Source organism: Hordeum vulgare, chromosome 2H, assembly GCF_904849725.1.
Source record: "Hordeum vulgare subsp. vulgare chromosome 2H, MorexV3_pseudomolecules_assembly, whole genome shotgun sequence".
In the NCBI taxonomy this organism is placed as follows: Eukaryota; Viridiplantae; Streptophyta; class Magnoliopsida; order Poales; family Poaceae; genus Hordeum; species Hordeum vulgare.
This window is the reverse complement of record NC_058519.1, coordinates 604,648,553-604,676,408: the sequence shown is the minus strand read 5'-3', so window position 1 is coordinate 604,676,408 and position 27,856 is coordinate 604,648,553. Positions and strand designations below refer to the sequence as shown.

Below are 27,856 nucleotides of genomic sequence, written 5' to 3'. Positions count from 1 at the left end.
GTTCGTCGATGAAGGTGGGTTATATATGACGGCAACGATGAATTCCCCCTCTAGAGCCTCGATCAGACTGCAGATCAGGCCTCCAGAGGAAGAATGGTAGGTGGCGGCGGCCCTGTATCATAAAACGCAATGAAACTTCTTCTCGTATTTTTTTCTTGGGAAGACGGAACTTATAGGACTGGAATTAGGTATGACGGCCGCATGTGGGCCCCACAAGGAGCAGGGCACACCCTGGTTGGTGTGTGGGGGGGGGGGGTAGGAGCGCCCCTGCCTTGTGGAAAGCTCGTGGGCCCCTCTAGGAAGTGTTTGCTCGAGTATTTTTATATATTGAATACAAAATATCTGCCAAGTTTTGCCCAATTCTGAGAATTTTTTACTTTTGCAGAAAACAACACCAAGGTAGTTCTATTGAAAACAACGTTAGTCTGGGTTAGTTTCGTTCAAATCATGCAAACTAGAGTCCAAAACAAAAGCAAAAGTGTTTGGAAAAGTAGATATATTGAAGATCTGCATCCCTCCAGCGGGCTGACTTCCTGCAACGTGTCACGACCGGCATGCACCCGTGGCTCCAGTGTAGGTGTGTTGGGAAACAAAGTGCGAGTGGCCGAAATGCCACCTCCCCGATGCCTCCTCCAAAAGACGCCCCTCGACCAGCATCCAACCACCCGTCGACCACCTCTGGCACTACCAACCAGCGCTACTGGTCACCGGTGACCATGGCCGACTCCCTCTCATGCTTGCGACACATGCATCTATGCCCTCATCCCCTTCTCCTCCGGCGGACCCCGTCAGGTGCATCCCGCCTTGAAACCATACAACGCCACCACATCTTGTTCCTTTCCCAAGTCGCTGATGCACGCGCCTTTGCGGGCCCTGCCTTCGTCCATGGATAGTACCTCATGTGCCCTACTACACCTACTCACGAGACTACACCGGAGTCCAGGCTCGCAGCCATGACGCCAGTCATATGCTACCCATCCCAATAGGAGAGAGAGAGATTTTTTTTGTCATTTTCCTTTTTATATTTTTGTTTACTTTTTCATGTTTTGTGTTTAGGCCCTACATGTAAGTGAAAAGGAGAGATGTGCGAGAGAATTCTATTTTCATATTTATTTTCATGGAGGTGGATCCCACTCGTAAGTGAGATAACGAGACATGGGCAAAGTTATCCAAATAACACCCCGAACACGGTCAAGGGCCTTTGATCGGACGTAGATGGCATAGAAAGGCATTTCCATAAGCGCACCAGATGGAAGAGGGGATAAGTTGATCATATGATTTTGTTAGGCATAAAGATGAGTGGGCGCAGATTACGGGGAAATGGGATCGGCCCAAACATAAACCCTACTTTGTGAATTATTCTGTAAGGACTTGTTTTGGATCCAACTTTTTATTGTTATGATTAGATTTATCTTACTTACTTCCCTTGTAGTTATGGATGCTTGTATGAAGATTATAATCATAAGTAAGCATGTTGCAAGTTAGGACAGTACCTTAGCGTCAAGAATATATTAATATACCCATTTAAAATTTTTAAATATGTGATTAATATTTTTGACAATTGTACTTTTTTTATACATGAGTAACATTGTTTATATACACATTTAATATTTTTTAAATACGTTAATAATATCAAAACATATATTTTGATGTTACATTTTCCATAAACAATGTAAATATTTTATATACAAATAATTTATATATAAATATTTAACATTTTCCAAATGCATAGTTAACATTTCAAACACATATTATTTTGATGTCTACTTTCTTTACATATATTGTACATTTGTTGTACATATCTGGAAAAACATGATATACACATTTATCACTGTCCTGAATACATAATTATTTTTAAAAACCTGTATTTTTTATGTCTACTTTTCCATGCACATTTTACATTTTTTGTATACATAGGATTCATTATATTGGGATTGACTATTCGTCACCCTGGGTGATGAATAGTTATTCTTCGCCCCCTCTATTTTTCCATCAATGCACCATAATTTTATGTTTCATAATTTTTTTCTTATTTCATACGTAAAAAAAGACCGTAAGAAAATATATAGTCACGATAAAAATATGTTATGTCACGTAAGATTACAAACACAAAAATATAGTGTAAAATATACATGAAATGCGATTTTTCTAGCCTTATGACCTGTATTTTTTAATTTTTTACCTCAAATTTTACGTAATGTATCAATATAAATTTAATTATTGGTATTCCAAATGTAATTTATTTATGAAATGGTCATAAGATTACGTGGGTGAAGAATAACTTATTTTCCACCCTGCCTGACAAATAGACTTTCTATCATATCATTATATATATATATATATATATATATATATATATATATACTCTATTCATCACCCAGGGTGCAGAATAAATTATTCTTCACTCGAGTAATTTTACGACCATTTCACAAATAAATTAAATTTGAAATGCAAATAGATGCATTTATATTGATTAACTACGGAAAATTTGCCATAATAAAACAAAAATATAGATCATAAGACCAGAAAAATCGTATTTTATGTATAATTTACACTTTGTTTTTGATGTTTGTAATTTTACGTGACATAAAATATTTTTACGGTGACTATGTATTTTTTTACGGTCTCTTTTTACGTATGAGATAAGATTAAAATTTAAGAAACGTAAAATTACGATGTATTAATGTGAAAATAGAGGGGGTGAAGAATAACTATTCCGCACCCAGGGTGACGAATAGCGCAACCCTATATATATATGTATGTATGAATATATATAGTTTTAAATGTATGATTAGCATTTAACAAAAGTAAACTTATGAATTTTTGATTTCTACTTTTTTCATACACACTATATTTTTTATACATGAGAAACATTTTTTTATACCTGGCTAAATTTTTTAAATGCATGGTAAATGTTTTCAACTTTTGTAAATAGAGTGATTTTATAAAATATATATTCAGAGTATTTCAAAATACAAGTAAAAGTAAAATTAAGGCCCTGTTCGGAGTCTCTCCCCTCCGCTCCACGGAGTGGAGATGTGAAGCTCGGTTTGAGCCGCTCCATCAAAATATGTTGTATTTTGCTCCGCTCCGGGAGCGCAGTAGAGGAAGCGGAGAGAAACCGAACACACACTAAACAACAAAATGAATGTGAAAATATAAAAAATGGAAGGAAAATACGCTGAAATCATGTATCCACGTTGGGCCGGCACAATCGAATGGGTGCTTGAAGCGAGACATCCTACTTTGTTGAGTCCAGCTAGACATAGACACACCCTTATTGGATATAATGATTTCTCCCTTCCCTTTCGCCTCGATCTTATCGAAAGGCTGGATGGTCCCGGACCCAAGCTATTTTCGACCTACTATTATTAGGCTAAAAGGCCAACTAACCTTGGGCCATGCCGCTTTAGCTCGGCCAATCGATTTACGAAACCCCTAATTAAGGGGTAACTCTTCCAAAGATCACTCCCATCTTCTCTCGTGTTGAGAAATAGTGCATCGTATATGTGTCACTTGCCACAATCTCAGATATTTTGAAAAATAGGTTTTTAAAATGTTTTATCTCTTGAACTATGTGTCCAAGTCACGAACTGTATTCACTGTTGGAAGCGAAAAACTAAAAATAAAGAAAACCCCCGAACTGCATTGTCTCGTCTTTTTTGCTGGGAAGCACAATTGTGATTTTTTTTAGGGAAGCACAATTGTGTTTTTTGCACACGAATAGGCAGTTTCTTTTTCTATTTTTGGGAAGCTCAATTGTGCTTCTCATAAGAGCAAAATTTGTTTCGGTCATGTTTTTCCTTTTTAGGAAGCATAAATTGGGCTTCTTCTTTTTTTATGTGAAGGAACAATAGGAGTCTCTCCCACTGTTCTATATTAATTAGAAAATACGTACAAATCTGTTTTTACATCCCAAGCGATGGGTTCTAACATCCCTTACAAAGTTATGTAAAACATTTTGTATGTGTAAAAGAGAATATTTTGTTAAACTACCCTTGGAACAAGGCAATTATACTATCAAGATGTGCACTAGATTAAACGTTAGCTATAAATTTTAGAATCTCCAGGTCATAGGCTATCCCTCTTTTCCACTCTCTTACATTGGGAGCCACTTCATTAAAGTAGTGGATGTCTTTTTGCTTCCACATCTTCCAAGCTGCCAGGCTCGGGTTAGTGATATACTAGAAGGGCGGTACTACTTAAGTCGAAATGAACCGGGCTTGCACTATTTTATTTTTGTTTTTATGTTTTGTTTTTCTTCTTATCGGTTTTTCTCTATTTCTTCTTTGTTTTAATCTCATTTTTCTATTTTATTTTGTTTTTTGTTGTTATCCTTTCATTTTCTATATTTTCATCTCCGGTTTTCATGGGTTTACCTTTTTTTTCATAGGTTTGGTTTCTATCTTTCAATTATTTCATTGTTTTTCTTTTCTTTTTTCACTTCATTGTTTTTAATTGATTTGATTTTTCCTCCTTTTCGTATTTGCATTTTTTGTTTTATGTCACTTTTTGCTTTTATTTGAACTTTTTCTTATACATGAAAAATATTTTTGTAATACATGTTTAACTTTTCTAATACTAATTTACCATTTGATAATACATGGTATGAATTGTTTGAATGCTTGCTCATTTTTTCGTAAATGCTTCATTAACATTTATACATGATAAAAATAATTCATCATCTTTTTAGCGTATCATCAACAATTTTTTTATACACGTTCAACCTTTTCAGAATACTTGCTCAAAATTTTGCAAAGACTTATTCAACATGTTTCAAATATGTTTTTGTAAAGTATTTCTTACATATATATATATATTTATTTAGAGTTAAAAATAAAGAAAAACACTGAAACAACAATCATAAGTAAAATAGAAAACAAAATTGTGTCCTCCTGTGCTCGTGGGCCAGTCCATCCCGCCGCCGCTTCAATGAGTCAAAAGCCAGACGATTTTTCCGTCGAACTGTGGACCTTTCGCACAGAGCTGGTGAATGGTGATCGAGCAGTGACCTGGGCTGCCCATTAATGTGTTGCGGCATGGAACCTTCTATTGTTTCCTGCCTTTATTCTGGATTTAGAAGGCTTCTGGAAGGTATGCTGAACCCTTTTTTTTTTGTTTCTTTTACCTTTTTCCTGTTCTATACCGGGTTTCACTGTTTTATTTATTTATTTTCTATTTTCTATTTTGTTCTTTGTTCTTTTTTTCCTTTTCTGTTTCTTGGTTACCCATTTTTTGTTACTTTTTGCAAAAAATATCATCCTTCAAAATTTGTTTCGAAATTTAGGAAATGTTTGTGCTTTTAAAAAATATTCAAATTTATGAAAACAGGCCGTGTTTTCAAAAAATGTTCGCATTTTTTCAAAAATAGTTCGAAAATTTAAAAAAAAAATCATGTTTTTACAAAAAATGTTCGGATCATTTTTGTGCATATTATGGAAACTTTTTAGAAACTTCCCCGTCTTCAGATAAAGTTCAGAAATTCAATTTTTTTTCCATATTTTCCCAATTAATTTGGTAATTTAAAAAATTGTTCATTTGTTCAAGAAAATTCAAAAAGAAAAATATTTTTTTCACTTTTTATGAAAATGTTCAGGATTTCACAAATTGTCTACGTTTTCAAATTTTTGTTCGATTTATTATTTTATAATTTTCATAAAAAATATTTGATGTGTCTAAATTTGTTCATGTTTTTCTTGCAATTGCCAAAAAAAAATTCGCATTTTGAAAATAATATTCTGGTGTTTTATAATTGTTCACGGTTTCTTTACGTTTTCAAAATATCTTCAAAAATTATGTAAATTGTTGAAGTCTAAAAAACCTATTTTTCTTTTACAAATAGAAATCTCAAAGTTGTTCATAATTTCGAAGAAACGATAATAAATTAACAAATGTTTGAAATATGCATCCACTGTGTGTTCTTAAAGGTACATGCTAACCCTTTGTTATGCCTAAGCTCTAGTAGCTAGCTCGCGTATTCACGGTTAGAAGTGCACGTTTCATAAAAGTACACGTTAAATTTTTAAAATACAATTAGGAGGGCGAGGATCAGTCTCAGAATGACCTTCTTTTCTTGCGATTTTTTTCTCACGAATTTTGCATCGTGCTGTTTTGCATTCAATTTGCTTCGGTTGTAAGGGCCGACCCATTCGTGGATCCCCCTGTGCGGCATGCCCTCTATCATTTTCCGCAATATGCGGCGTATAGGAGGTGCCGGGATATAGGGGCGCTCAAATTTCTGCTCCACTCGTCGGAAGCCGCAAAAACATGATTGGGCCAGTATATGAGTAGGTCCAACCAGAGTATGGGCGGCCCTCTATTTCTTGCAACCGTAAGAAATTAAAAATGTGAAGAGGAAAAACCGGCGAGCAATTCGCTCCCCTCAAAAGTGGAACAGAGAGCTCGCGACGGCGATGCCGGCGACGACGAAACTACGAAAGCCGGATGTCTGTGGAGCCGGAAAGCACCTCGACAGCGCGACACGAGAGCTTGGTCTCCATCAACGAAGGGGCCGTCTCCTCTGCTTCGCATCCCACCCCATCCATCCAAGCCCCCCTCTTCCTACTACCTTCGCCTATAGGCTACACGTATCCTGATTCGAGGGAGACGAGCTTGCATTACAACCAATGCTATGAATATCCTTCGTCTTTCTGGGTTACTAATACATTCTCCTTTGATCACGCGTAGAGCGCTGCCAATCTGAGCCCATTTACAAATAAAACTTTAGCGAGAGCTACAGTTGAATCGCGTAAGGCGATAAATAATCGGCGCGAAACATTTCTAGAAATTTCCTATTGGATGGATGTTTAATTTTGAAAATGGTTATTAAAAAACCGGATGAAACGGTTCGGTTCATACTTTGGGTTTGGTTGATTCAGGTTTTATTGGGCAACGCCATTTTTAGTTTGGTTTGGTTTGGGTATGTGGATAAACCAGTTTAGGTATAGTTGGTTATAGATTTATACAGTTTGGTTATTAGCGGCTATAAACTATGGGTCCAACCGATTTCTGTGCATTGGTTATGTGCAATAACCAACGACGCACTGACAACGAGTATCTTTGATACACTTATCAATGAGTTTTCATTCCGTGGGCATTGTCTTTTTGCCTTTGTTGTGTGCTGACTATATTTTAAGGATAAATTTGTTCTCAACTGTTATATGCATTCATGACTTTTCTATCTCATTTGCTTCTTAACATGTCAATTTTTGCAATCGTATGTACATTGAAATAACCCATAGTTATGTATTCGATTTAAACCCATGGTTATGTATTGGGTTTATATTGGTTTGGATGGAAAAATAGTGGGTCTAGTTTTTGTTGGGCTGAAAATGACATTAAACGGGTATGATTTAAGTACGGTTTTAAGATATACATGTACGCGTATTGTTTAAATATGTTTCAAGTATAAAATTATTCTCAGATTTATACACGTTGCGTCAAAGTCGCCACCTTTCGCACAGACCATCGCGATAATTTGGTCCGACCAATTAACATAGTGTTTCAGGTTTTGGAAACCTTCTAGAGTTTTTGAGTCCGTTTTTCTGGTTTTGGGAACCATCTAAAAGGCTTCTTGAACCGATTTTTCTGTTTCTTTTAGTTTTTTCTTTTTTTTCATCTTTCTTCTTTCTTTCTATTTTCTATTTTCTTTTCTTTTTATTTTATTTCCCTTTTTTCTTTTTGAGCCGATATTTGTCTTTTTACATTTAATTGTTTTCACATATTAAAAAATGTTCCACTTTTTAAAATATGTTTACAAATTATTATTTTTTACAATAACTTCAAAAAAATGTTCATGTATTTTCCATGTTTCTTCAAATTTAAAAATTGTTTATATATAAAAAAGATGTCTGGAATTGCAAAAAATGTTTGTGGTTTGAAAATTTGGTCTGAAATTAGAAAAATGTTTCTGTTTGAAAAAGTGTTCAGGAACTTCAAAAAATATTTATGGTTTCAAAATTTTGTTAGATACTTCATGAAGTTCCTTAAAGAAGTGTTCACAAATTCAAAAAATGTCCGCGGTTTCTGTTTTTTATAATTCAATGAAATGTTCCTTTTTTTCAAATATTTGTTCAGAAATTCAAAAAATGTCAGTGGTTTAAAAGATTGTTCAGAATTTCATAATATTCGTTATTTCAAACACGAAATAAGATCTTTTTTTTCAGGAAATGTTTTGATTCTTTCGGAAATTGTTTTCATATGAGAACACGGCTTTGAGTTCTTGTAATATCCGTGCTGTGTACGATCAGTTAGAGCCGCCTGGTCTAGTGGCGTGCCGTTCTCACCTCTTCTTTTTCTATCTTGTTTCAAGTGATGCGCGCGTGGCTTGCTGATGGGCCGGCCCAGCGGGGGCACCTGTGTGCGTTACTTCCCATTTCTGTTCCACTGATTGAAATCATTAATTAAGGACTATAGCTTTTAAAGATCATTTTCGTTTTTTAGGTGTCGATAAGTGACGTATTACATGCGTGTCAGTTGTCATAATTTGGAAGTTTTTCCTTTTTTCATATATCCGTATTTAAAAAATGTTTTATCTTTTAAACCGTGCTTCTAAATCTCGAACTGTTTTCATCGTTAGATTTCTCGTGTTGAAATTATTAAAAGTAGATTCCATGTTGATAGATTTTAATGAACTTAAAAAAAGAAACCATACCCAAAAACCGTGCCTCCCACGATAGGAAAAAAAGACAGAAAACACGTTTCCTTTTTTGTTTCTGATAGGCACGTCCGTGCCTCTCACGAAAGTAAAATTTTGCCTCTCACGAAGACAAAATCATGCCTCTCGTAGTGAGCACACATGTTTTTTTCTTTCCGAGAGGCATGGGCGTGCCTTTCATGAAGGCAAGATTGTGCCTTCCGTAAAAAAACACATTTTTTCTTTTTCAAAAGGCACGGCCATGCCTCTCGCGAAGAAAAAATCCTACCCCTTGCGAAGCAAAACCGTGCCTCTACGAAAGTGAAACCGTGTTTCTCGCCAAAAAAACACGTTTTTTAATTTTTCGATTGGCACGGTCGTGCCTCTCGCGAAGGCAAAATCGTGCCTCTGATAAAAAAAATCATTTTTTGTTGAATTCTTTTAATTTTTTTTTGTCAAAAAGGTAAAAAAGACCGATGGAAAACCAAAACACTCAAAAAATAAAAAACAATTTAAAACACCAAAAATGCGTGAGGAAAAATGGCGGCACTTGGTAACAACTGAGAACGCGTCAAATGGCGGCACGCGGGAATGATTGCTGGGATGTTTTCGAAATAGCGCTCGCTATCCACTGACCGGAAACCGCAAATACACGGTTGGGCCAGTATGTGAGCAAGTCCAGACTGAGTATGGGCTGGCCCTCCGTTTCTTGCAACCCTCCTCAAAAATGAAAAAGTGAAGAGAAGAAAAAAACGGCGAGCAACTCGCTCCCCCCAAAAGTGGAGCAGAGAGCTCGCGACGGCGATGCCGCCGGCGACGGAACTGCGGAAGCCGGGTGTCCGTGGCGCGGCGCGGGAGCTCGGTCTCCCTCACCGTCTCCTCTGCTTCCCATCCATCCAAGCCCTCCTCTTCCTACCACCTCTGCCCACAGGCTACAGGTATCCAGATTCCAGGGCGACGGGCTTACATTACTGCCAATGCTATGAACATCCCTGGTCATCTGGGGTTGCTAGTACATTCCCCTTCGATCACGAGCCGATTTACACGCCCAGGATCCATATTATGCAGGTTCCCAAACCTAATTTGCAGCCACCTCTGGCCTCTCATGTGGTGTTGCACCTGTACATGGATGCACATTCAGGGGTTTCTTCCCTTTGAGGTTGTACGCCTTGAACCTCCCGAGGAACATCACCAGGATGATGATCAGCCTCCCTTGGTCGCTCCACCTGCCGACGAACCCGTACGAAGCGTCTCTGCACGTCGCATCGGGCTTCAGTAACTTGTCGCAGCTGTAGCCGAGCGAGTACCCTACATTGCCGTACGCGCTGCGAAAAGAGAAACGGGCATATCATTGTATTGAACCAACACGCTCGACGTTCAACCTTTTCTTGCGCCGCTAGTTTCAGATTTAACCATCTATTATTTCCAACATGGACATGCATGAGATTGTGTGTAGGGGATGCCAAACTTGCCTGATCACTTCGAATATCACGCTGAAGATGCTGAAATTGAGTGGATCGGCAGTCATCGACTTCCTCTCAGTTATACATGCCAAAATTGTGAATATTACTAAACAAGTACGCTTGGTCATGGCAAACTTCTTCCACGTTGCTCTGCCATTCGGATTTTCCTTTTTATCTGCTAAGCTTCGGTTATCACCGCGTGAAGCGAGGATTGAAGTACCAGAAGGAAGGTACCTGCAAATAAGCCCATGATCTATTAGCACAAAAGGAAGATACAGAGGTAGCACAGTGGCACTTGTTCTAGAAAAAAACTTCTTTCTTCATGGGCACTATTATACCCTGGTGTTGAAATTTGGTTGTCATTTTGACAACCTTGGTTTTCCTGAACCTCTTACTCTGAAATGAACTATATTTCTGTCTTTGCTGAGCTCTGTTTGGTTGTCTTGGTTACAGTCTAGGTGTGTCATCTGTTTTGATTGAACGATTTTCTTATTTTGGTCTAGTAGAATAAGACATGTTCAGCTGCTAATGTGTTATTACCTTTCAAAACCTCGTGAGCATGTAAGACTGGTATGTTGCAAGCTTTGATAAGTTGATAACTAGTTTTGCCTTATTTTCTCAGTAATAGCTATTGTCCACTTCAGACCATAATTAAGGTACAGATTTAATCTTGGAACTATTTATACTGTTTTGTTATTGTCAAACGTTCATAAAATCATGCAAAGTAACTAAATAAAGGTTCAGACAGTCATATTGCTCCAGGTAATATGTGATATCAATAAGAGCTAACCTAAGTATGCTATCAAACTTAAGTAAATTATGAGGGATACTCACATGGCAAGTGCAAATATCACCATAATCGGTGGAGAAAGGGTCGAGATGTTAATGACAGTTTCACCAGCGTGTCTTGAATTGGCACTCTGGAACAGCGAGCCTGTCAATTTCTGGAACCATCCCATTCCCTCCAAGGACTTTGAATCCCATTCGAAATAACAAATAAGCATCGCTTGCAGCAAAATTAGCATCACTCCAGTCAGAACCAATTTGACAGAATTCTTATGAGGTTGCAAGTGCCTGTATCCAATCTCCTTCGGGTGCTGAAGGATGTAAGCGTACTCTTCTCTGCTGCTCACCTTTCCCAAGGTCCATATGCTTAACCTCAACAGTGGTGCAAACAAAGTGTTGCCTACAAGAATCTGTGGGGTAAGCAGAAGAAGGAAAGTCGGGTTATTTTTGAAAATTGCCATGCTATCATTCAACGGAGTGAAGCCGCAGTTTGCAAATGATGATACTGCTGTGAAGATTGAGAATGTCCAAATTTTGATATGTTTACTCTTCAGTAGATGCCTTGCATCGGAGTCAACCCATAGGAAGATGGTAATGACTACAGAGCTGCAAACTATTGCTGCTATGAAATAGACAGCTACTACATGAGCCAAAACATTGCGGGATTTCTGATTCATCGCTTTGCTTTCCTGTACCTGATTGTGTGGCATGGTTTCCTCTGACTGGGTGCCTTCCATATTATTATGACCGCTGTTGGTGAAAACATCAGAGGATTCGATGTCCCTGCTTATGAAATCCAATCTTGTCTGGAAGGCCTCCTCGGTGTTGGCCCGAATATTTTTGAAATGCAGCCCTATCATTGAAGCGAACACTTCTCCTCCCAATATCATCAGTATGATGAAAACCCAGAGCTGCTGGCCAGAGAATTCCTCCATCTCAACTGTTGCCATGCTCGACACCGTCACTGTGGACACAGAGGTGAACATCAGATCCAAGTTCCTTGGAGATGGCTTATTCAGTGGCCTGAGGTTCTTCAGAGCAAGGAAACCAGCAAATGATATTGACAAAAGGTAAATAAGCTGGACTATCAAAGGATTGCTTTTGAATACCAGAAACAAGTAAGAGCGTCTGAACAAATCTGCTGTACACTTGGAGAGGGAACTGAGCCTTGTGCACACAAACTCATGGAAACGCTTCACTTTCTCCTTGGTGATTCTAAGAACTTCCAAATTGGATAATGGGAGCTTCATGGCTGTATGCGATGGCAGATTCTGCAGGATAACTAGAGCTGAGCTGAATCGATGCATTGAGGTTTGTGGGCTTTCGAGTTCAGGCATGAAAGTGCTGGACCTGGCAACTGGAAGCTGTGTTTTATAGGTTAAGTATTCCCACCTGCAAGCATTGCCCAACACGATTAAGTTCTGGTGCTCAATATGTAGGGTGGAGTAAGACAAGTATGTCCACCTGTACAATCATGATGCTGATTGTGTCCACAAGGGCCCGGTCCCAGGTATTGATGCATTGGACAAGCATGTGCCTCTATTATTAAAACATCCAACTTCTTTATGACCCGATTGAAAGGATTTTGGGCAATTATCATCCTTCATTCAACAGTTTTTGGATCTGAGTATATCCTTGATTTAATTTAGCACTTTATCTTCACATTGATCTTTTCTTCAGTTATTATTTTCATACGATCCTGCAAAGTAACACTTGCATTATTATTGTGGTTTAGCACTACCTTTCTAGGAGTATTCACTAGTGTATTGTGATGCTGAAATTCACTACCCTGTAAACGCGCTACTGCAAAATGATCTATCTAGTGTTGTATAATGCTCCACGGAGGTGACATGACCGCAATGACTCAAATAAATACCGATTGTGAAGTTGCGTTGCAATATTTGCATTCTCCTGGTTATATTCTCAATTATTAGCACATGCTGGGATAAGTGGATGTATTTAGTCCATCTGGCAGAAAGCGCCACGCAGGACAAGACTGCACTGATTGAAATAAATGACTGGGATTTCAAGTTGGGTTGCAAAATGTGCATTATCTTGATTAGATTTTCAATTATCAGTACAGCCTGGGATTTTCTGGGCTATATTTTATTGCACATTTTTTTCCTACAACTTAACTTCAATTGATCAGGTTCCGATAAACACGTGTGTATACCGCGTCCTGAGCGAAGGAATGTTCAAGAGCATAGAATTAAAGTGGGACTTTTCCTATCCTCCTTTCCTTTCCATTTCTTTGAATGTTGCACAATCTAGTCGCACACGCGTGTTATTCCTTTTATATCTGAGAAAAAGTGTGTGGTTAGTGAGGTTGCACGAAGATAGCGATACAATTCTTTTCCATTAATAATTATTTGTGGCCTCAGATACTTCCGGACATCCAATGTGAGGTGAGCACCACTTGACTGGACAATCTCCCTGTACACACGAGGATGTGTGTATCTACAGCTCCAGATCTGTGGCTGCCAACTTTTCGGAGCAAGTGACTAGCAAACCACCAGGCCAGGCTTCATTTTTCATTTTTTTTTACTTTCTTATGATTCAACTTCTCATTCACCTAATGTGATGCTAGCAGCACTTGCAGGTGAATCTGTACAAGGGTGGCAGGTCCTTCTGCACCTTATATGGCTACACAAAGATGGAAGGTAAGAAAAAGGGAAGAGAAAGCCTGCATTCACAAAACCACATGAGCACCCACACCTGCAATGCAATGGCCACTAGCTGGTGCTGCATCTAACTAAGCTTCCAGGCTTCGCCACCTTTATATGCTGGACTTCTTGAGCCTCCCGAAGAGCATTACAAGAATGAGGATGAGCTTGCCAGAATCGCTCCACCTTCCGGCGAAGCCGGTCCACCTGTCGGCGCACACCCGGTCCAGGTTGATCCGTCTACTGCAGCTGTAGCCCATGGAGAAGCCCACATTTCCGTAAGCGCTGCGGAATGTGAAAGACAAAACATGTCAGCTTCCTTCCATGAAGGAAATCAACGCAGGAATGAAGCTGTATTCGTCTTTATTCGTTTTCAGGTTCTCGATTTGCTTTGGAGTGGGGCGTGCCTGACGACTTGGACGACGACGCTGAGCAGGCTGAAGTTGAGCGGGTCTTCCTCTAGGTTTCCCCTCTCGGTGACGCAGATGGCGACGACGAAGATGGCGAGGTAGGAGAGTTGTGACAGAAGCGCGCTCTTGAGCAGCCTGAGCCCCTGGGTCTCCTTCGTGGGGTGGTCTGCCACGATGGAGCTCTCTTGGAATGGAAACCATGTCGTGTATGGAGGCAGGTACGTACCTGCAGGGATATATATAACGATGATGATCGGAGATCCTTCCGTGCAGTACTCTCTGAGAAATTATTAGCGTGTTATTGGGTGTTGCAGCGGCTCTCGATCCGCTTGCCTAAATTAAAATTCCCGTGACGTGCAAGAACACTGTGGCGATCGACTGCAAGTTTTTGTCTTGAGTAGATGATGACGCGGCAAGAGAAGCGACGGGCATAAATAGGTGGCAATTGACAGGTTGCGTCTCATGGACCAGTGATGTATGGAATTATGGATATGGACGTTGCCACGCTGGAGAAGTTGCACCACGTACGGCTCGCTCGCTTATCAGCTGCCTGGGCTGGCTGTGGCTATAGATGCATGATGCTGGCCCATGGAAAACTAATAATGCTACTGTAGAAAGTAGTGGTGTGCTGTGGTGACTGGGCATGGGCATGGGCATGGGCATGTGAATGATTGGCACGATCGAGGCCGTTTCTAGCAGCACGAGCATGAGCACGCGTTAAAAACCCGACTGATATGTCTCCACGGTTGCTGATCAATCATCCAACTGCGTGCGTGGTTCTATGGAAGGAATGTGGAGCCGAGGACCGATGCGCCGGCCGGTTGCTCGTGTCGCCCCGAGAATGGTCGGCCCGTCGCCGTCGGTGAGTGACCTGGCCGGCGTTACGCGGTTTTGCCGCGGAGCCTTGGATATAGATGCGATCCGGTCCAACCACCTTCGCGGAGAATTGTGGAGTGACGGCAGCGTATATATGCATGCACCGCGCCATGCATGCACGCGTCGTACATCTTTCACTTTTTTTTTTTTTTTGAACGGCGTACATCTTTCACTTTCACTTTAGGGAGGTGGCCATTTTGGAATGATTCAAGCCGATGGCGGAGCTACGTGCACTTCTGCCCCCCGCCCCTCATATTAGAGAAAACCCCGATGATTTTTTTTAGGGTTTATTCAGATCAAAGAAAATGGTACTTCCTCTGTATCATGATGTCGTGCACATAATTTTTTCTTTACAGAAGTTAAACTTTGATCGAATTTATGAAGAAAGCTATTTATATATCTACAATACCAAATATACAAAATGTAAAACTACATCTTATGATGAATCTATTGATATACGTTTGATATTCTAGATATAAATGTTTTTCTTCATAAACTTAGTCAAAATTTGCGATGTTTGATTTTTCATAAAATCTATGAGCATTATATTATGAAACGAAGGGAGTAGTCATTAGCCCTTCAAAACAATCATATTTTCCGCTTTACCGTTCTCTGCTTTCTCTGCCAGATTTCAAGCTACTCGAATTTGACGCTACCCGCAAACGGTCTATAAGTTTCCGGGGAGAACAAAAACTCCTAAGAACATCTACAACTAGATCACTCATATTCTCCCCAAAAGTCTAGGTGGACAGCCCGATCACCGTGAGATAAGAAAAAGAGCCATCCAATAAGACCCTTCACTTCACTAGCAAAAGAAAAAAGAAAATCCAAACCCCTTACTTTGTTTTTATATATTTGGACTGTGCGCTAATCCTCATATCCACATTATTTATGAAATGATGCCCACTCCAGATCATCATTTTATTTATTTATTCTTTCTTTTCTCTCTTTCTCATCCCCGTCAATCTCATTTGACTAGACAAGTTGGAAACAAAGTAGGAAGTATGACTGCATGTATGCACAAACAGAGGACTGAAATGACATTTGGACACTAACCGAACACATTCGTTAATGTTTTAGGATTAAAGTTAAACAATCCTGATTGTAGATGCTCTACTAACAGCTATGCAAAACGATCCTCCGCCATTCATGAGAGATGCGCACACCGACACGCCACCGGTGAACGTGTCGGGAGGTCTGGTCGATAACTCTGGGAAATTGGTTCCTCCGCCACATGTAGCAGGCTTCTGCCAACCTAAGGCTGGCCATAGTGGGGGTATCATAGCTAGTAACATAGTCTTGAGACTAGCAAACATGGTGATGTGGCAAGTAATTAAAGAAGAGAGAGAGGATTAGAGTAACATAGATAGATACCGTAACATGTTAAATGCTATACTACTATGTGTCATGCATGTCAATAAACGAGATCAGCTATGATACTAGTTTATGATACTATGCACTATGAAGGTAGTATCATACAATAGTAACATATGCATGATATTAATATATGTTAGTCTCCACTATGAGCAGCCTAAGACACCAACGGAAGAATTAATGGCGATGGAAGCTTACAATAATGTAATTCACGGGTCCAAATGCTTTTTGGCCGTAGCGCGTGGGGCGTGGAGCTTGTCCGTTGTACGTACCGTTCAGTGATTCAACGGTGTTTTGTAGTAGTCCCCCCACTCCCCGGCCCAAGCGAACCTCGCTAGCTATTGCAGAAAAGCACATTGATTGATGCCGCTTGTAAGCAGAAGGCCAGATAAAATATGTCCCTAGGAACAGAGGAGTCGCACATGAAGAAACCTTCTGGATGGTCAATGTATATTGTATATTTTGCCATCTACGCACGCATGGACGCATGCAGTGTACTCCCTCCGTTTCTAAATATAAGTCTTTTTAAAGGTTTTATTAATGAACTACATACGGGTGTATATAAACACACTTTAGAATGTAGATTTACTCATTTTGCTCCGTATGTAGATCATTAGTGAAATTTCTTAAAAGACGTATATTTAGAAACAGAGGGAGTAGTCAGCAGACACCGGTCAAGGTATAAAATAGGAAAATGTCCATTTTAAACATTAAATTCGTAGAGGTTGGATGAAACGAAACCTCAAATTGAAATTTTGATCGATTGCACATTAAAGTATGTAATATCTGTCTAATTTGAACCCTGGCATCGTTTGGCAAACGAAGATTGTCGACATGGTAAAGGATGATCGAGATTGATGGCATTTCGCATGGCGCACACACTGCTCCCCATTGGGCCATTCATTCTAGTTTTTTCTTCTTCGTTAAAACGTGCACACGAAGGACAGGTGCGTCGCACACCTTTTTTTTAGCAGTGTTACAGAATTTCATTTTAACAGACAAAGGAAATATAGAAATGGGCTGGCCCAGCGTGAAGGACCGGTGTGCGCTGTGTACCTTCTTTAGTAGTGTAAAGAAAAAAAAAATACAGTTTTTTAACCAAAAATACAAATGGGATGGTCCAGCCCAGAGGACAGGGCCAGGCCCCATGCCTTTTTTTAGCAATGTAACAGAAAAATATACATTTTTAACAGAAAAAACACAAATGGATTGGCCCAGCGCGGAGGATAGGTGCGCCTCGTAGTCAACACTGCCGCTCCTTGACCCACTATTCACACATATTCCTGCCACATCAGAGTTTTTATGCTTCAAACAATGCCAGGGTTCAATTTAAACTGGGATTGGAAGTTTAAGATTCAATCGACATAAGTTTTGATTTGATGGTTCATTTTAGCCAACCTCTCGAGTTAGGTTTAAAATGAACCTTTTTCTATAAAGTATGACACTCGAGAGTAAAGTACTGATCTCATTTTGTTGAAGATTAGACGGTGCGTGGTAATTAAGATTGTGATAGACTCAAATGAATTCACGCGTGGATTCCTTGTTTAAGACGAATCTGCTTCAGTGCGAGATTCACATTGGATTTTTTGTTTTGTCCGACTTCGACGAAGGAAAGGTAATAACGATGGCATACCTTTGGCTGGCTTTTGGTGGTCTATGTATCTAAATATATTTTTTGTTATTTTTTATGTTCATTGTACTACCATGATGATGAATAGATCAAAAGTCTTTTAAAAAAGACGGATCTAGCTTTAGTGCGAGATTCATGTGTGGATTTCTAGTTTTGCCCGACTCAGGTGAAGGAGGGGCGATGTCGGCAGCGCACTCTTAGCTCGCTTCAGTATTTATAGTGGTTGTTAGATGATCTATAGATCTAGATGTAATTTTTATTATCTAAGATGTTTACATTGTACTTTCTCCGTTTTAAAATACTCCCTCCGTCCGAAAATACTTGTCCTAGAAATGGATATAATGGATGTATCTATAACTAAAATAAGTCTAGATACGTTTATCTCTAGGACAAGTATTTTCGGACGGAGGGAGTAAGTATCTTAACTCTATACTAACTTTAATACAAACTTATGCTTCCCCATCTGAAAATACTTGTCAGAGAGAGATGTATCTAAACGTATTTTAGTTTTATATACATTCATTTTTATTCATTTTATGTCAAGTAATTTCGAAGGAAGGGAGTATTATAGTTGACACGCTTGTTTTGAGACACATGGAGTATAAAAGGAGAACAGTAAATCTATCTAAAATATAGGTATTGTGCTATGTAGGAAACTGGAATCATGAAGGAGGACAAACTGTAAACTTAGGTTAATTAGTGAAGCCACATACGGAGAGCATTGCACTCTCTTAAGCATCGGCACGGCAGCTCCGCAGCTGATTTGAGATTTGACAACCAAAATGGTAAAGAGAAAGAGGACTCACATCATGAGCACCAAGAAGACGATGATGGCCGGCGTGAGGGTTGAGAGGTCGAGGGTCGACTCTCCGGTGTGCCGGGAGTTCACCGCCACGAACACCGCGTTGGACACCTTCTCCCACGGGCCCATACCCCGCAGCGCGCCACCCCACTCCATGCCGCACACCATGGCCACCTGCACGGCGACGAGCCCGGCCACTGTCGCCGCCAGCATTGCGCACCGCCGCGCCGGGAGAAGGTGATAGTACCCCGTCAGCTCCCTGCCGTTTCTGGCGGTCATCTCCACCAGATCCGGCCGCCGCGTCGCTGCGGCGGCAGCGCGCACGCACACGGCCAGCAGTGTCGGGAACAGTGTGTTCCCCGCCAGCGCCAGCGGCACGAGCAGCAGCTGCAGCCCGGTGTCCCTCCTCAACGCCGCCATGTTCTCGTTGTTCGGCATGAACCCGCCGCTCGAGAACGTGGAAACCGTCGTGAACACGGCGAAGGTCCACACGCCCAGGGCCTTGCTCCGCAGCGTCCGCCTCGCGCCCGACGACGCGTAGACGTAGGCCGCAATGGCGGTGGCGCCGAGTACGTGCGCCGCCACGATGATGGCGAGGACGAGGAGGAGCAGCGAGCGCACCGCCTCGCGCCGCAACCGCTTCGCCTCTATCGGGCTTTTGCTCGTCTCGTCGGAGTTTACGGGCGTCCAGCTGTCGACGTCGGTGTCGTCGGCCGGCTTTGGCGTCGTTCCGAGCTCGATTCCCTGGTCGTTGTTGTCAGGTAAACCCTGCGCTGTTTTAGGCTAAGTTTAAGTTCAATAAACCCACGATCTGTGAGCTTGTTCACTCCCGTAGGATACAAGTATTTTGCTTTCCTAGGTTTTATGATCACGACCGACCCCATCGTGGGATGGCGCGGCAGCTGAGGTCGTGGAGTGATTGTAGGATCACGGGAGAGGGACGTTGGGATGGCAACGGCCATGACTCGATCGTGATCCGAGTTAGTAGCTGGTGCCTGGGGTTGTTACTACCTCCTGTAACCAGAGTATAAATAAAGCTAAAAAAAAACGAGAAAAGCAACAAGTTTTACGCTGCACAAACCTCCCTCTCGAGCTCGTTCTGGCGCATTGAGTGAGTTCTCGTGAGGATCAGGAGAGTGGCTGACAGTTGTGGCTCTCGACGCGCTGTGATATGTTTATACCTTGTTTCCTGAGCTTGGACCATTTGGACGCGAGTCCTACGAGCGACACGAACACCTCGCCTCCGGCAAACATGAGCACGATCAAGACGAAGAGCTGGCTGCCGAAGAACACCTCCATCTCGACGGCGGACATGCTCGACACCGTCATTGCTGACACGGCGGTGAAGAACAGGTCAATGCCGCGGGGCCGGCCCCTCCCGCCGCCGTCGCCGGCCGGCGGCGCACGGAACTTGAGGTCGTCCAGGAGGAGGTACCCGAGCCAGGAGACGGCGAGGATGTAGGCGGCGCGTACGAGCAGCGAGCCGAGCCGAGGCGGCCAGACCTGCCCGGCGCCGCAACGCATCGCGCGCCACCACCGCGCCGTGCGCTCCATGACGCGGTGGTGCGCGCAGGACTTGCGGAGCAAGCAGAGGCGGGACATTGCCTTGTCGAGCGCCACGGCCATGCGCCGGCGCACGTGGTGCGAGAGTTCGCGGAGCTTATGGTGAGCTCCGGCCATGATGTGGGTTCGTGTACTGTTTTGGACGTGCACAGAGGTAGTAATATTATGGGTTTCACTTTACGTGCATTAAGAGCATCTTTAACAGCCGCGCTAAACTAACGCCGTGGCGTAAACTAGGCAGTTTTAGCGCGCGCGACGCGGTGGGAGGCTTCAGCGTGCGCGCAAAAACCGCACCCGTGTTATAACAAGTTGGGCGCGCGGTCTGTTACACTATCCCGCGCGGTGTACTTGGGGCGCCCGCTTCCGCGTGCGGCACACTCGAGCGCTCGCGCGGCACTCTCTCCTCTCCTCCTACACACCGCGCGCGCCGGCGCCCTGCCACCCGTGGACGCGCACACCGGCACCCCGCTCACCCCGTTGTACAGCCGCGACCTCCCCGCCGTCGCCGCCGGAAACCCTAGCGCGGGGAGGCATGGGTGGCTTCGGAGCCATGGGACGCATGGGTGCACCTCCGGTCGCCATGGGAGGCATGGGTGGCTTTGGAGCACCCTCCGACGCTATGGCCGCCATGGGAGGCATGGGTTTTGCTTCTCTCATGGGAGGCATGGGTGCACCTCCGGCCATGGATGGAATGTCTTTCGATGTGCCTCCTCACACACATTCCCATGAAGATGTCGTTGAAGATCTTGCCAACACCGTCGGAGCTTCACGTGATGCGGTGCGTGATGAGGTTAGGGAGGAAGATTCATCTTCGGAGGCGGAAGAATCGTCTTCGGAAGATGAGGACGAAGACGAGGAAGATGATTGATGTGTCTTTCATTTATGTCTTGAACTTTAGTTTGCATTTTGAACTTGGTTGGATGAACTTGTGGGCATGAACTTTTATTCATCAACTTGTTTGTGTCAAATTTCACATGTTCATTGCATTTTGATGAATGTTTCAAACTCATTTTGTGTCCAAAATGCCATATATGTTAAAATGCCCGGCGAGTCGCGCGCGCTGTATTTTTGCGCGCTGCATTTTAGCGCGGCTGCTGGAGCCAGCGCTGCGCACCGCGCCAAACCAGGCGATGGGTGCGCGGCAAACCAGTTTTTTGCGCGCGACGCGTTCTGCGCTTGTTGGAGATGCTCTAAAGTTGTGCATGCACGGCAGCACGGGCCGGTGGCCTACGTGGGCGAGTAAATAGGCAATTTTTTTATTAAATTAATCCATGAAAAATCACTATCATGGCATTAAGTAAATTAATGATATATTGATTACATAGAAGACTAGCATGTATTACGCATATATTCGAAACATCTACGCATATGACTAGTATTGCTAATACTGAAATAAACAGGAACGGGATAAATGAGTTATACCCTTCGATCGGTTAGTTGACCGCAGCAGCAGCAGTGGCGGCGACAACATCCTTGGCCGCCTTCTTGCCGGCTTCGTCTCGCGGGCGAGACGGTCGACGTCGGTTGGTGAAGACATGACGATGACGAAAGTGACACAGACGTAGATGAAGCAGACGGTCGGAGGCGAGCAGTCGCGTAGCCGCTCTCCAAAAACCCGAGTCAGTAACAACCCACAATCCGACGTCTCAGATCGTGATGCGTCTGTTACGTATTCTATGTTCCCCACGGACAAAAATAAGCGCATATGTATGAGCTCGGCTCGCCTCGTCAAGGAGGAGTGCGCGAGGGCCTCTTCTCTTCTCATGCTCTAATAGCATGTAGAAGAGACCCTTATAAAGGGGTTCAACTCCTTCTCCACTAGCGGGGTGGGACTAAACTTCCCATCACTCCTTATCATGCCACCACCTACATGGGCCCTTAGAGATTTCTGAAATTGTCTCATGGGCCTTAAGCCCATCTCAAATTTCAACAATCTCTCACCAGATCTCAAGGACACATTATGTTCTTTCGTTTCAATCAATGTTTTGATATACCAACATTATAGTGAAGATATGTTAAGGTTGAGATTCACCTAAAGTAAGGAGCTACACTCCTTCACAACCGAACAATGAACTATGCCTTGAATTGTCAATTCGGCGTAAAGAAGTTTCACCACTAGTCTTACTAATACTAGGCTAACCCCTCGGGTGGAGCATATTAGTCACACTCCTGACGTATTCTTGAGCTTACTAGAGATCACCCAATCTCATAGACTGTGACCAGCAGTCAGGCTCATATAGGTGTGCTCCTCCAAAGATCGCTATGTAGGACAAAATATTGCTTACACATAAGCTTTAGAATACATTAAGACAATAGTCATCCTACCATACAGTATACGAGAGTATTGCATATCCAATGGAGTGGGTTAGTAAAGTTACTCTCCTCAATTCACCTCTAGCTTGTTTTTCCAGGTCCTACTTCATGGGATCTCCGATCATATATGTTGGGTTACTACCATGGCAACTCACGTGGGTCTCATACCCATCTCCCTCGATGCACTATCTATCACAACACGTGATAGTCCATTAGTAAAGGGATCTGCCAAATTCTTAGCCTTTTGGATGTAATCTAACACTATCACTCCAGAGTTTCTTAAACGTCTGACAGACTTCAATATCATTCTTATATGTTTGTTGGACTTCATGTTGTCCTTTGAACTCTTCACTTTGACAATAGCTGCCTGATTATCTTAGTTCATATGGATAGCCGGAACCAGCTTCTCAACCACACGCAAGTCCATCAAAAGATCTCGAAGAAATTCTGCTTCGACACCAGATGTGTCTAATACTGTTAATTCTGCTTTCATTATCCATCTAGTTAAGATCGTTTGCTTGCAAGAATTCCAGGAAACAACACCCCCTCCAAGAGTAAACATATACCCAACAGTGGCCTTCGTCTCATCAGAATGAGAGATCCAATTCGCATCACTATACCCTTCAAGTACCGACGGGTATCCCGTATAGTGAAGTCCGTGGTTGATAGTACCTTTCAGATAGCACATAATTCTTTCAACATCACGACAATGAACCTCACCCGGATTGGCAACAAACCGGCTCAGTTTGCTCACAACAAATGCGATGTCAGGCCTCGTTGCACTAGCTAGATACATAAGTGAACCAATAATGTGAGAGAATCTCAATTGATGTTTAGCTGTGCCTTTGAACTTTCGAATCAGCACACTAGAATCATATGTTTTTTGAGAAATTTTGCAGTCCAAATATCCAAAGAGACTCAAAATCTTCTCAACATAGTGGGATTGCAGTTGCAGAAGTGTAATTCCACCCTCATCATCTCTCAAAAGCTTGATGCTTAAGATAACATTAGCCACCCCAAGGTCCTCCATCTCAAAGTTCTGAGACAGAAAAGACCTAACCTCCTCAATCACTTTGAGGTTGGTTCCAAATATCAGTATGTCATCAACATACAAGCACATTATAACTTCTTTGCCCCCACCATGCCGATAGTATACACATTTGTCAGCTTCATTAACAACGAAGCCAATAGATGTCAAAGTTGCATTAAACTTCTCATGTCATTACTTAGGTGCTTGTCTGAGGCCATATAAAGATTTCAATAACTTACACACCTTTCCTTCCTGACCATCTATCAACAAAGCCATATGTCTGTTGCATATAAATTTCCTCATTTAGCTCTCCATTCAGGAAAGCCGTCTTAACATCCATTTGATGAGCGAGAAGACCATGTGAGGCCGCCAACGAGAGTAGTACTCGAATGGTGGTCAGTCTCGCCACAGGTGAATAAGTGTCAAAGAAATATTCTTCTTCTTTCTGGCCAAAAATGGAGGTCTTCCCGCCGCCGCCCCGACCCACACGCTACTGCTTCATCGCCCTTTCGGGCCGTAGCGCCGCGGCGCGCGGTCCACTCCGCCGTCCCCGCACGTCGACTTTCTGTGGTATGCGCTGATACGTCTCCAACGTATCTATAATTTTTTATGGTTCCATGCTATTATCTTGTCAACTTTGGATGTTTTATATGCATGAATATGCTATTTTATATCTTTTTTGGGACTAACCTATTAACTCAGTGCCAAGTGCCAGTTTCTGTTTTTTCCGTGTTTTTGACCCTTTTTGAGACGGAGTCCAAATGGAATAAAACTTTACGATGATTTTTTTGGACCGAAAGAGACCCCCGAAGGTTTGGAAGAAGGCCAGAAGAGCCACGAGGGAGTCACAAGCTCGGGAGGCCCGCCCCCCTAGGCGGGGCCTAGCAGGCTTGTGATCTCCTCGTGGGCCCAACCGTCGTAATTCCACCGCCATAAATTCCTATAAATACAAAACCCCCCCAAAAAAATCTAGATCGGGAGTTTCGCCGCCGCAAGCCTCTGTAGCCACCAAAAACCAATCTGGAGCCCGTTCCGGCACCCTGCCGGAGGGGGAATCCATCTCCGGTGGCCATCTTCATCATCCCGTCGATCTCCATGATGAGGAGGGAGTAGTTCTCCCTCGGGGCTGAGGGTATGTACCAGTAACTATGTGTTTTATCTCTCTCTCGTGTTCTTGAGATATCTTGATCTCGATGTACCGCGGGCTTTGCTACTATGGTTGGATCTTATGATGTTCTCCCCCCTCTCCCTTCTTGTAATGAATTGAGTTTCCCCTTTGAAGTTATCTTATCGGATTGAGTCTTTGAGAACACTTGATGTATGTCTTGCACGTGTCTATCTGCAGTGATCAACTTGCGGGTTTGTGACATTGGGAACCTATGCATAGGGGTTGGCACACGTTTTGACTCTCCGGTAGAAACTTTGGGGCACTCTTTGAAGTTCTATGTGTTGGTTGAATAGATGATTCTGAGATTATGTGATGCATATCGTATAATCATGCCCACGGATACTTGAGGTGACAATGGAGTATCTAGGTGACATTAGGGTCTTGGTTGATATGTATCTTAAGGTGTTATTTTAGTACGAACTCTATGATGGATCAAACGGAAAGAATAGCTTCGTGTTATTTTACTACAGACTCTTGAATAGATCGATCAGAAAGAATAACTTTGTGGTGGTTTCGTACCAGACAATAATCTCTTCGTTTGTTCTCCGCTATTAGTGACTTTGGAGTGACTATTTGTTGCACGTTGAGGGCTAGTTATATGATCCAATTATGTTATCATTGTTGAGAGAACTTCACTAGTGAAAGTATGAACCCTAGGCCTTGTTTCCACGCATTGCAATACAGTTCGTGCTCACTTTTGTGACTAGTTACCTTGCTGTTTTGTAATTTCAGATTACAAAAACCTATATCTACCATCCATATTGCACTTGTATCACCATCTCTTCGCCGAACTAGTGCACCTATACAATTTACTATTGTATTGGGTGTGTTGGGGACACAAGAGACTCTTTGTTATTTGGTTGCAGGGTTGCTTGAGAGAGACCATCTTCATCCTACGCCTCCCGCGGATTGATAAACCTTAGGTCACCCACTTGAGGGAAAATTGCTACTGTACTACAAACCTCTGCACTTGGAGGCCCAACAACGTCTACAAGGAGAAGGTTGCGTAGTAGACATCATGCGCCGCACCGTCTCCTTCGTCCCGAGAACACCATCGTCCACATCGGTATTCGTCATGTTGTCAGGTTTTTCCTCGCCTACTTCAAACATCGCCGCCGTGCTCCTAACCAGCCACCGCCGCCACCGTCAGACAACCGTCGGACTCTTCTTCGGCGCCATTGTATCTCGCTCACACAAGCGCCCCCGTCCACCCCCTTCATCTTCGTCCAGCAACATCTCATCGCCATTGTCGTCGTCATCTTCCCCGACCACTTCATTTACTCTGACCATCACATGTGACATTGGCCCCCAACTAATTTGTGTCGCAACCGACATTGAGGCCTTCTCTGCTAGCCTCCTTATATGGCGTACCAGTTGTGTGCGGGTCCCTGCTACTTGTGAGTTGTGTTGGGATTTCTCTGAAGAGGAGGAGATAATGTAATACGGTAGAGATAAGTATTTCCCTTAGTTATAAAACAAAGGTTATCAATCCAGTAGCAGAACCAAGCAACACCATGTAAACATCACCTGCACAAAAACAACAAATACTTGCAACCCAACGCATGGAGGGGTTGTCAATCCCTCAATGGTACTGAGATAGATTAAATTGCATAGGATTTGATAAATAGATCTAACTAAAACACAGAATAAAATAAATAAAAGAAAATTGTAGCGAGATATTTTTGGTTTTAATATATGATAGAAAATAGATCCAGGGGCCATAGTTTTCACTAGAGGATGCTCTCGAGAAAATATCATACGGTGGGTAAACAAAGTACGGTTGGGAAATTGATAGAAAAGCGAATAATCATGACGATATCCAAGGCAACGATCATGTATATAGGCATCACGTCCAAGATTAGTAGACCGACTCCTGCCTGCATCTACTATATTACTCCACACATCGACCACTATCCAGCATGCATCTAGTGTATTATGTTCATGAAAAAACCGGAATAATACATTAAGAACGGTGACATGAAGTAGACACGATAAACTCATGTATGAATAAACCCCATATTGTTACCCTTAATAGCAACATTACATGCGTGTCATGTCTCTTTCTGTCACTCAGATTGAGCACCGCAAGATCGAACCCATCAGAAAGCACCTCTTCCAATGGCAAGATAAATCCATCTAGTTGGCCAAACCAAACCAATAAAATGAAGGAGAAATACGAGGCTACAACAATCATGCATAAAAGAGTTCAAAGAAGACTCAAATAATATTCATGGATAGGTCAAATCATAGACTCACAATTCATAGGATCCCAACAAACACACCACAAAAGAGATACATCAAATAGATCTCCAAGAAAATCAAGGAGAACATTGTATTGAAGATCAAAAAAGAGAAGAAGTCATCTAGCTACTAATTACGAACCCATAGGTCTTTGGTAAACTACTGACACATCATCGGAGGGGCAGCAAGGATTATGAAGAACCCCTCCATGATCGTTCCCCCTCCGGGAGAGTGTCAGAAAAGGCCTCTAGATTGGATCACGTGGTTCCGAAACTTGAGGTGGAAGAAAAATTATTTCGTCAACTCCTTTAGGGTTTTCAGGATTTTGGAGTATTTATAGAGTCGGAGGTAGGTCAAGGCGGTTCCCTTTGACTCCACTACCCACCAGGGTACGACGGAGGCCCCTGGTGCACCCTGGTTCCTAGTGGGCCTCACGGGCCTCCTCTCATGGACTCCAGAAGCTTCCAGCGTCTCTTCTTGCCATAAAAATCTTCAAAAAGTATCATGGCATTTGGACTTCGTTTGGTATAGATATTCTACAAAGTAAAAAAAAAGCAAAAAGAGCAAGTGGCATTCGACACTAAGTTAATAGGTTAGCCCCAAAAATGGTGTAAAGTTGCTAGAAAATGTATATAAAACATCCAAGATTGATAATATAACAACATGAAACAATAACAAATTATAGATACATTGGAGACGTATCAGCATCCCGAAGCTTAATTCCTACTCGTCCTCGAGTAGGTAAATGATAAAAATAGAGTTTTTGATGTGGAATGCTGCCTATCATGTTCATCACTTATTCTTTTCTTTTGTAGCATGTGCATTTGGACTTTAAGTGATTTAAAGCAATAGTCTATAATTTTACATAAAGACATCAATACTCAAGCATATCAACAAGCAAC

At 42.3% G+C, this 27,856-nt stretch overlaps 2 protein-coding genes across 4 annotated transcripts; both read right to left on the bottom strand.

Moving 5' to 3' along the window:
- Window positions 1-9,582: 9,582 nt before the first annotated feature.
- LOC123427672 (cation transporter HKT4-like) lies at window positions 9,583-12,278 on the bottom strand. 3 transcript variants are annotated; one of them, XM_045111769.1, is made up of 4 exons: window positions 11,580-12,278; window positions 10,933-11,294; window positions 10,108-10,332; window positions 9,583-9,960 (listed from the first exon to the last, which is right to left on the bottom strand). In XM_045111769.1, the coding sequence occupies exons 1-4, from the start codon at window positions 12,219-12,221 to the stop codon at window positions 9,714-9,716; spliced, it is 1,476 nt and encodes a 491-aa protein (XP_044967704.1). In that variant the 5' UTR covers window positions 12,222-12,278; the 3' UTR covers window positions 9,583-9,713. The 3 variants fall into 3 exon arrangements, with proteins under 3 accessions (XP_044967704.1, XP_044967705.1, XP_044967703.1); XM_045111770.1 differs by having other exon boundaries at window positions 10,933-11,848; window positions 11,994-12,086; XM_045111768.1 differs by having other exon boundaries at window positions 10,933-12,278.
- Window positions 12,279-13,264: 986 nt separating this feature from the next.
- On the bottom strand, window positions 13,265-20,319 carry LOC123427671 (probable cation transporter HKT7). Its single transcript, XM_045111766.1, has 4 exons — window positions 19,769-20,319; window positions 18,644-19,363; window positions 13,955-14,179; window positions 13,265-13,832 (listed from the first exon to the last, which is right to left on the bottom strand). Exons 1-4 carry the CDS (start codon window positions 20,317-20,319, stop codon window positions 13,661-13,663), a joined length of 1,668 nt encoding a protein of 555 aa, XP_044967701.1. The 3' UTR covers window positions 13,265-13,660.
- Window positions 20,320-27,856: the final 7,537 nt, after the last annotated feature.